The sequence below is a fragment of the Lygodium microphyllum genome, chromosome 12 (genome assembly GCF_053477565.2).
Source record: "Lygodium microphyllum isolate KBCC chromosome 12, Lygodium_microphyllum_v1.1.10, whole genome shotgun sequence".
Taxonomy (NCBI): domain Eukaryota; kingdom Viridiplantae; phylum Streptophyta; class Polypodiopsida; order Schizaeales; family Lygodiaceae; genus Lygodium; species Lygodium microphyllum.
In genome coordinates, this window is record NC_141146.1 from 49,129,649 (window position 1) to 49,140,469 (window position 10,821).

The window sequence follows — 10,821 nt, forward strand, 5'->3', positions numbered from 1 at the left end:
GACACTTAACTGTCTTTGCTCTAACAATGGTGGGAAATATGTGTCCAAGGCCTTTCAGGCATTTTGTGACAGCAAAGGGATAAAGAGGGAGCTCACTGCCCCTCATAATCCGGCCCAAAATGGAGTTGCAGAGCGTATGAATCAGACCATACAAGATAAGGTCCGTACGATGCTGTCTCACGCTGCATTACCCTATGGTTTTTGGACAGAGGCTGTTATGACAACCGTTCACTTGATTAATTGGTCACCAAACACATCTTGGGGGGGGGTTTCCCAAGAAGCATGATCGGGCAAGCCATCTTCATATGCTCATCTGAAAGTGTTTGGCTGCCAGGCTTTTATGCACATTCGTAAAGAAAAACACAACAAACTTGAGCCAAAGTCCTGTAAATGCATTTTGCTAGGATATGGTGACGAGGGTAAAATGGGGTATAAATTGTGGGATCCCGAGAAAAAGAAAGTAGTACGCAACAATGACGTTATCTTCCGGGAAGATCGCATGCACAAACAACCCGAAAAGACTGGGGAGGTCCGAAGGGTTGTATTCCGGGAAGAAATACCTTTTGGACAGCAAAATGTGCCCGTTGTACAGCAGCAAATACCTACTGTAAATGAACCTGTAAATGCAGGAAATGATGCTAGAAACGATCAGCCAGCTATTGCCCATGAAAATGAGCCATTACATGTGCAGGAACAGCCAGGACAGCAAGTCGTTAATGCTGATTTGCAGGCTGAAATGCCAGGACAGCATGCTGAAAATGAAAATTTGTAGGAACAGCCAGCAAACAATGACCATTGGGTTAGGAAATCGTCTAGGGCTACTAGACAACCTGACAGGTTTGTTCCTGGTGCAATTAATGTGGCTGATTATGTCATGATGATAGACTGTGGTGAACTGTCTTGCTTCAAGGAAGCAATGGACAGACAAAACAGCAAGAAATGGTATAAAGCCATGCTGTTAGAGATGGAATCTCTTGAAAAAAATGGCACTTGGGACTTGATGCAGTTGCCTAAAGGGTAAAAAACCCTTCCATGCAAATGGGTTTACAAGATGAAGGTCACTTCTAGTTCCTCACCAAAGTACAAAGCAAGATTGGTTGCAAAAGGGTACAAGAAGGAGCATGGAATTGACTTTGATGAGATGTTCTCTCCTGTAGTCAAGATGACTACATTGAGAACCATTTTGGGCTTGGTTGCAGTTGAGGATATGGAGCTCATACAGATGGATGTAAAGACTGTGTTTTTACATGGTGATCTCCATGAAGACATATATATGCAGCAGCCTGAAGGGTTTGTTGAACAAGGGAATGAAAAAATGGTATGTAAACTCAAAAGGAGTTTGTATGGGTTGAAACAAGCACCAAGAGAATGGTATCATAAGTTTGATACATTCATGCAATCCCAAGGCTTTCATATAAGTCAAATGGATCATTGCTTATACACCAAGAAGGCAGCAGATGGCAACCTGATTATCTTGGTTTTGTATGTTGATGACATGCTAATTGCTGGCAGGGATACTCATGCCTTGGACTCATTGAAGCAAAGTCTTCATGGCAGCTTTGACATGAAGGATCTTGGTGATGCAAATCACATTATTGGCATGCGAATACTCAGAGATAGATCGAAAGGCTTACTCTATCTATCTCAACAAGAGTATATCTCCAAAGTTTTGCCGTGTTTTAATATGGAGGAGGGGAAAACAATTGGGGTTCCATTGCCTCCATATGTGAAACTTAGTGCAGAGGACAGCCCTGCATCTGATGATGAGAAGGCTGAAATGGCCAAGATACCATATGCTTCAGCTGTTGGCAATTTGATGTATACTATGGTTGCTACATGTCCTGACATTGCCTTTGCATTGGGATGCAGTGAAAGGTATTATGAGATACCTCAAAGGCACAAAGGAGTTGTGCATCTGCTTTGGAAAGCAAAAGGCATCTGTTGTTAGCTTTACGGATGCAGACTATGCTGGTCATGCGTACTATAGGAAGTCCGCTTCTGGGTATGTGTTTACTTTCACAGGAGGAGCAGTCTCTTGGATCTCCAAGCTACAAAAGTGTGTTGCATTGTCTACTACAGAGGTAGAGTATGTGGCTGCCACTGAGGCATGCAAGGAGGCTTTAAGGCTTTCACGTCTGGTGGGAGAGCTTCACATCACAAAGTTACTTGTTCTCCATTGTGATAGTCAAAGTGCTATCATGCTAGCACAGAATCCTATCTTTCATGCAAAGACAAAGCACATACAGGTGAAGTACCACTTCATTAGAGATGTACTTGACAGCAAGAGCATTGAGCTTGTCAAAGTGCATACATATGATAATCCTGCAAACCTTCTCACGAAGGGTCTTCCAGCAGAGCGGTTTGCTCATTGCCGACAAATGATGGGAGTTGGATAGATATATTTATTTCGGCTTTGTACATACCTAGACTCAGCTAATTCTTTTCTCCTCTTAAGGCACATTGCCTTTAGGTGGGAGGTTGTTGGGACTAAAGGGCCATCGTGCCTTTTATATGTACACAGGTGTGAACACATCCTTAGCACATTGTACTTTCATATATATATATATATATATATATATATATATATATATATATATATATATATATATATATATATATATATATATATATATATATAAAAACCTAAAGTGGTACACTCGTCATTGTACCGAAAAACGTGCTCTCTCTCTACTCTACTCTATCTCTGTCTCTCATTGCGTGTAGGACAATTTGCCTCGATCTCCGTGCCTAATCGATCCCTACATGAGCGACTAAAGCCAAGATAGCTCAAATAAGGGACATCCAAGCTATCCGTGCAAAAGTTTCAAAGTAATCCAAACCCATTTGCTAAGAGAATCCCTTAGCAAAACAAGCTATACCTTATGCTTGTCCAAGGTCCCATCTACAAGATACTTGGTCTTATAGACCCACTTCATACCAATCACCTTCCACTTCTTCGGACAAAAAACCAGCTCTCAAGTCTAGTTTTGCTCAATAGAATCAAGCTCGGCCTCCATAGCATTGCGCTAAAGCTCCTGTGCTCATGGTCCTAAAGAATTCGAGATAAGGGCATAGTTCACATAGAGTAAACTATCCCACTGGGCTTGAATCCTAGCTGGTTTGCGTGAACCAAGAGGCGTTTCAAGAAACTAAGTAATCCCTGAATACTGCATGAGCTGCCAATACCATTGCAGAATGGTGATGGGCTCAACCTACTACGAAGTAGACCGAGGCCTTCGGTACCTGTAAAGCACCTATCTATGGAAGGGGATGGTAAAGCACCTACCATTGCAGAATGGTGATGGGCTCAACCTATCTATGGAAGGGGCTCCCCCTCACAAAGGAAAGGTAAATCCTCCTCATCTAATAAAAAAGACTCCCACTTTGATAGCTCAATCCCCCCAAGGAAGCCTGAGGAGATGGGAAAAGGGGTGGAAATACTTGATAACGACGAAGTAGATGAAGGAGTTGTCAAGGGCAGAAGGGGAGAAGGTAAAGGAGAAGAGAAAGAAGTCAAACAAAGAAGGGGTGCCAAGGGGTAACCTAGAAGAAAGGAGAGAGGTTGAGATTAGGGGGATCAATCAATGACGAAGAACCACCTGTATCAAAAGAACTATCAATTGGATCTTCAAAGGCCACAACCACATCAAAGATCACATCCCTGCTCACCTCGAGTTTGCTCCAACTTTCTTCTTGTCCACATGGACATATGCCTCACACCCAAAGATGCGAAAGTGGAAAACTAAAGGCTTCTTCCCAAAAGGGTCGTAAGAGTCATATCCTACAATGCCAAAGTAGGGGACTTATTGCATATATGTATATCACTAGCCACTACCTCACCCTATAAAGAATAGGGAAGACTCCTATGCTCCAACATAAGCTATCTCAAGCATGGTCCAAACGGCGCACTCCACCACACCATTTTCTGATGGTGTCACGCGTGTTCAGACGGGAATACTCCACCCAAATGCAATGTTTCCTGTAAAGCTAAGAAAATAGATTAAAATAAAACTCGCCACCGTGGTTTGCTCAGACACCACAAACTTTGAAAGACATTTGTGTCTCTGCAAACACATTCCACTCACAGAATTGGGAGTACTCCTTGCTCTTGTACTCCAAAAAATAGGGCCACACATAATAACTTAAGTTGTCAACAATCAACATGAGATACTTGGCCTTTCCAAGGGAGGCCATGCCCATAGGTCTACAAACGTCAATGTGAACCAACCCGAGTAGTGTCAAAGCCCTCCGAGTAGCAACTTATGGATGAGGCTACCTATGCTACTTACCCCTCAAGCAACTAGGGCAAAGAGTGTGAACCGAAGGGAACTCTAGAAGCCCCTCCACCATCATCTTTCAAGAAGTCCATCAAATAGCATCAAGGTTCAAACTTCAAATGCCCATAGCGAGTATGCCAAAGCAGTCTAAGCTCGTGTGAAGATTGGACAACAAGGGCTGTGAGTGTATAGAGTCCGCCCCATAGAGCAGCTTTTGAAGATGCATCCTCCACTGTGACTACATCCTAGGTGAAGATGACTCGAGTATCGAGCTAAGCAAAATGTTAAAATCCAAATCTGATACATAAAGGGCCGTAAACAAACAAAAAGTTGAAACCTATATCAAGTACATAGAGGACTTTGGCCAAAGAAGTATGCCAATTGGGTTAGAGGGAAATGGTCCCTACTCGCACCGGGACAAAAGAGTTGTCACCAATGGTGATAGATCCCCCTCTCGATCTCATGTCCTAAAGCCAATCCTAGCAATAAGTCATGTCGGAAGAGGCCCCACTATCCACTAGCCAAGGCTTCTCAAAAGAAGAAGCAAGTGTTGCATCCTCGACCTCAAACAAGTGTACAAAGGTAGACTCTATGGTAGTGAGTATGGCCTTCGAATCCTTTGATGCCTCCTTGGACTTCAAATGGGGTTACTTTTGCCGGCACTTCTCTTTCAAATGAGTACCTTTGCCATAATGGGGACACTTAGGCTTCTTGGAATCCTTGGAATCATCCTTCTTGACCCCCTATTTCTTAGCCTAGCGCTTCCCCTTCTTCCCTCCCTCAAAACCTATGTTAGAAGCCTTTGTAGAGTGGAATCCACCTATCTGTATATCTCTAAAACACTCGTTATGCTCCAAGACTAGCGAGGCAAGGTTCTCCCAAATAAGTGTATCTTGGGTCCTTAAAGTAAGAAGACTAATGTAGGATACATTGAACTTTGGAGATGGCAACTGAGTCAATAGAATCATGGCCATGTCCTCAGAAGATATAGTATGTCCGAGAGGAGATGCAAGCTTATCTCTCATTTCCTCCAATTTATTGATATGGGCCTTCATGGAAGGAGAATCATCGACACTAAGCATCCGAAGTTTCTTCTCAAGGGATATGCAATAAGCAAATGTCTTTTGATGGTAGAGAGGCACTAGCTTCTTCCAACATCCGCAACAATCATCAATCTATGAACATACACTACGAAAGAATCATGTAAGCTCATAAAAAGAAAGGATCTAGCCTGAGAATTGAACCAATCCCATAAGACTACACGATCTATCATTGATTCCCCTATGGGATCCTCCATGGAACGGGGAACACGACGAGAAACAAACTCCTAAAGGTCAAAGGTGTTGAGAATACACTCCACCTTATATGACCACAAAGAATAGTTGGACCATCCAAGCGATCCTCCTTGGGCAAAGAAGGAAGTACGAGCACCTACATAGAGGGTGCCATTGTAATGCATCCTAAGACCACGGTGATGGATCTTGTTGAAACATGAAAGGAGGGAAGAGGAGAAGGCTACTGTACAAATGGGCTTGATGACCTCTGTTCTTCTCAATCTTCGGGTGGACTGGCACGATAATGTCCCCACCTCTCAAAGAAATGATGAGAGACCTCATCCTCTCAGTCACCGAATCCTTCAAACTCGTGATACGACATCTTCAATAACCTGTAAAAGAACCAAAAAACCTACATTTGCAATAGACAGCTCCAAGAGTGATGAAAAATACTACAAATTCGCATAAGGGACGATGTAGAGGTCCATTGAGAAGAGAAAACTTGTTGGCTGTACCAAAACACCGCATATGCAGCAAAATGCTAATCATTGACAATCCAAAAGCACCAAAAGGGCAAGCTGATGACTATTGCTTGGCTCCAAAAGGACTGCATTTCAATAGTCCAAGAAGTCTTCTTAATGGTGATCAACTCCGCGTTCTCTCTTTTGGCAATGATACCATGTGAGAGTATGAAACATAAGGAGAACACAAACACAAAGGGAGAAAGAGACAGTAAGAAGAAGAAAGAAAGAAAGAAATCTACACTAACTAAATAATGAATACTGAATGTAACAGTGTGGACCAATCAGTCCCTACACACAGCCCAAGGTGTCAATGAGGACACCAAATAAAGCTGAGAATGATGCTAGCAACAATAGCACCAAAGACAAAGAAGTATGCCAGAGTCATAGGAGCAGCCTTCAAAGAATAAATACCAAAGTAAGAAATGGATAGCTATAAATAGTTGTAGATTACCAAATCTAACCGAATTGCCATAAATGGCCCAAATTTTGGCCAACCTGCTGAAATGATCATGGGGCTGCAATAAATGCAATCTGACTGAACATAAAAATCCAGCTAATAGAGACATGGCATCCTAGGCAGTCGGGCATTGGCAGGAGGTGTAAACCAACTAATGAACATAGGAAAAGTGCCAACAATAGAAGAAATGCACACTAAAATGCCAAAGCTCCCATGTCTCTATCAAAGGCTAACAAGAGCTCACAACCAAGAGATGACAAACTTGCAACCCTAAACTAAGTAAGCTAACAAAGATACCCCATCAAGAACTTGAAAAGAGTCCTTATCAAACTCAACTATCAAACCAAGGGTGCAAATCTTATTCATTGAAAGGAGATGATACCCTAAACCCGGCACATCAAGAATCTCTCATGTGTGGGCACCACCCCACCCATCCAAAATTAGTTGTATATTACCTTTGCCTTTGATCGAGACCGAAGAGTTGTCACCTATGAGAATTTGCCCATGCATTAGACACATATGGGCAATACCATCTTAAAAAGGAGTCATGGCAAAAAGCCAGTATCCACAATCCACTCACGAGCTTGTGGGACCCACATTACTACATCAATGGCCATCAAAGGAGCATCCTCTATCACCTCCAAAAGGAGAAAGGCGACTGATGAAGGAGTAGCCACTGTTCCTAAGTCCTTTGTAGTCTTCTCCTTCTTGGTGTCCTCCTTGACCTTGTCAGCGAAATCCTTGTTCCAATGACCTATCTTACCATAAATATAGCAACTAGACTCCTTGATATTATCTTACTTGGACTTCTCATTCTTCTTCTTCTTCTTCTTCTTCTTCTTCTTCTTCTTCTATTGAGAAGACTAACCAGTCAAAGCCTCTATCTTTGGAGCATTCTGACCTTTGTGCTGTTTCTCTTGGTCCAAGACCATCGAAACCAACTCCTTCCACTTACGGGCTCGGTCCACCTTGAAGCAATCAAGGCAAAATAGAGTGCACTAAATTGGGGGGGTAACCCGAAAAGAAGAGTTATCACCGTGTCCTTTGAGGTAACCACCTTCCCTACATTTTGGACTTGCATCTGCAATCGCTAAAGCTTACTGATCTGCTCCTGCATAGAAGAAGACTTATTGGGACTCTTAAGTCCACATCTGAAGTCCACATCTGAACCTCCAAAGACACCCACTTCAAAACAATCATCCAATTGTATATTTGATCCAATTCTAGCTATACATCCTAAGCCACGATCAAGTGCTCGATGTAAGCAATAACAACTAGAGTGCAAGAGAGAAAGAGGAGAGAACAAATGCAAGCGTTCAATTTGTCCCAATGTGCTTGTACCTTCAACAACTCAACTTTCTCATCAGCAGAAAACTCGACAACCAGCAACCAAATTTGGCTAATTGCTCAAAAACAATGCCAAAAAGTAGCAACCTGCTATAGAGCAACCAAATGGCATGGCCACTTATCCCAAATTGTCTAATCTACCTAGTAAAAGGTGTGTACTCCTAGTGACTACTGAAAATGCCCTAAAACCGACAAAAAATGTATAATTGTGCCCGAGAGAACTAACTGTACCAACTATAGCCTAACATTGCCAATATAGGGGATGACTAAATCTCTAATACGTACCTAGCTTCACCTGTAATCTCAAAAATTATAGCAAACCTCAACATGCTTTGTCTTTAGATTGAAGATGGAGTTGGCAACAAGTGTTATGGCACTCTGGCAATTACAATAAATCATAGTCTAGATCTACCATGAAAACTATAGCTTTGCCAACAAGCTCCTCAGATAGACTCAACCCCAACAACTATATCTTTTTACCGCTTGATCACACAATGGAGTTGAGCCCAAGAAGAACATGTAGCTGCCATGGAAACGTTGGGTGTCCACATATTCAGCCCACTTAGAATCAATGTAGCCCTACAAGGTTAGTCCTTTGCTAAAATGTAAACCATAAACATAAGTGCACTTGATGTACATTAACACACATAAACAAGAGATCCTGAGAGACATCTTTGGTGCACTAGGTACGGACCAAGTATAGAAGCTGAGTTTGCAATATCTAGTGTACTATATATAAACCATAGGAGCTTTTCCACTATCAATCTCTATGTATGCTCATTAACACGTTGTGCATGGGAGTCCTTTATGAGCTTCACAATAGAATCGAGAGGTGTGGTCACCAGCTATATCTCATTTGAATAATGGTGATCCACTAATCAAAGGGCATATTGCTAGCGGAACATAAAGATACCCACCCCATGTGGACAACCTCCATGCCCAGAAAACAAGATAAGTGACCAAGGACTCTAATTTAATCATTCAATACATTGGCTTTCATTTGTGATCGTGTATCATTGTGCTTCAACTCTCTCTCTCTCTCTCTCTCTCTCTCTCTCTCTCTCTCTCTCTCTCTCTCTCCAGGGGCCACTTCACCAATTTCTAACCACTACTCCTATATCGAAATTAGGGGCTCTCATCACCCGCATGTTACGCTTCCGGAGAACTACGCTGCATAGATCATTCTTTCACCATAGCTACCCTTTCCTACCATGGGGGAGGAGAATCATTGTATATCTAGAAAGGTCCCATGGGTCATAATTTGGCCTTCTGTGGACGATAATAAACTACTCTACTCTACTCTCTCTCTCTCAATTCCTCCACACATGGGCCAGCAATGCAAAATAAATAGAAGAAAAACACTTTGGTCTAAACACAATACAAGGCTGCAACCAATCAGTCACCAAACCTGTAAGTGCCATGTCAACGAGGGCATTGGACTGATGGCAGAAGATAAGAATCTAACTACTAAGGAAGCTGAGAGAAAATGATGGTTGGATGAATGTGCATACATATAGTCATGAAACATGAAACAGGTTGACTTACTGCAGCCAAAAGCTGGTGCCCACTCAAAAACCTGCCAAAGATAAGACATCATTGACCAAAGGGCAAGGGATGGGCATGCCAGCAGCAAGATAGGGTGACTCAGAGAAGAGGGAGAGTAGCCACTGCATGAGGTAAAGGCCCGGTGAAAACGTGCACCCCACAAAAAGCTTATCGTGATCCTAAGAAGAAGGGCCAAGGTGAGGTTGATATATTAATGAGTTCCAGCTTACTCAATACTAATCCTCGAGGATGGGTAATCTCTTTGACATTACATCTTTCCCCAGACAAAACTTTTACCTGGTTGGTGATTTCTTTGACCTTTTTGCCTGCAATTAACTCTTTTTCCCTCACCATATTGTAAAGTATCTTGAGAACGAAGTGTACGTCACTGAAAAGAATCCTTCAGATTGGGAAACTACACTCAAGTATTGGTTGGTTTTAAATACCTATGTGTGTTTCTGAGTGACATAAATCTAATTTCTTTTCTTACGTTTTGAATGGACATTGTCATGATGTCTACTCCCCTTGTATATTAATGATCTAGTGAACCATGGTTTCATAGCAGAAAAAAATATCTGTGGTTAGTGAGATGCTGAAGCAGCCATGCAGCTCTGACTCATATGGTGCAAATCTGCCTGGCACAAAAATACAATGCCCTCCAATTTCACTAGGTAGAGATGACAGACTTGTCAAACATATGAACATGCAGGACAGACTACAAAAGCAAAAACGTCCAATTTTGCAAAACATGTGCAATACATTGCGTTATGGACATACAAGGGCGAGAGGGAAACGAGGCGTACGTCCATATGTTGAGTGTTTCGTTGTGCATTCTGAAGAGACTATTGAGGGCCTGAGTGAAGGAAAAATCGGCTCTGTAGTAGGAAAGGATGTACTCATTGTCCTTAAGGTAATCAGGGAGGGCGTGATATTCCAGGAGACGGTATTCATTCTGGACCTTCTCCTTCACCTGCGTCCACATCTGTTGACTCTCATGAGCAACACCGTTCCTGCTGTTGTGGTTGAGGAGAAGGAGGGGGTCGACCCCCTCCTCCTGGTCGTGGCCGGGCAGAAGGTCGTGTTGCTTCAGAGGCCTTTGCCTGACCTCCATCGCCAGTCCAGCGGGGGAAAGACGAGAATCAGACGGGGGGGGGCTCTCCTGCGCCGTTCTTCAGATTCAAATAGTGTTCTGGGAATAAATAATAAGGCCTATATCATCACATCATCATATTATTTATTAATTTGATCATTCATACATGGCTCCGTTTACACACGGCGCCTTTCGCCACCAATTAGATGCCGACACTTGTACCGTCTTACTTTTTTTTTGCTTTTTAGAAAAGGCGTATTAGATGGGGCCCGGGCGGTCGGTCAGGTCCCACCATACAATTGTCTCC

General features: G+C 42.7%; 1 protein-coding gene across 2 annotated transcripts in view; it reads right to left on the reverse strand.

Moving 5' to 3' along the window:
- The window catches only part of LOC148027742 (heptahelical transmembrane protein 1-like), a 36,443-nt gene extending 25,851 nt beyond the window's left edge, over positions 1–10,592 (reverse strand). Inside the window, exon 1 of one of the 2 annotated variants that reach the window (XM_087689442.1) lies at positions 10,228–10,592. In XM_087689442.1, the coding sequence (XP_087545568.1) occupies positions 10,228–10,535 (308 nt within the window). In that variant the 5' untranslated portion in view covers positions 10,536–10,592. The remainder of the gene's footprint in view (positions 1–10,227) is intronic. The other variant, XM_087689443.1, reaches the window with a different exon arrangement.
- Between the last annotated feature and the right edge of the window lie 229 nt (positions 10,593–10,821).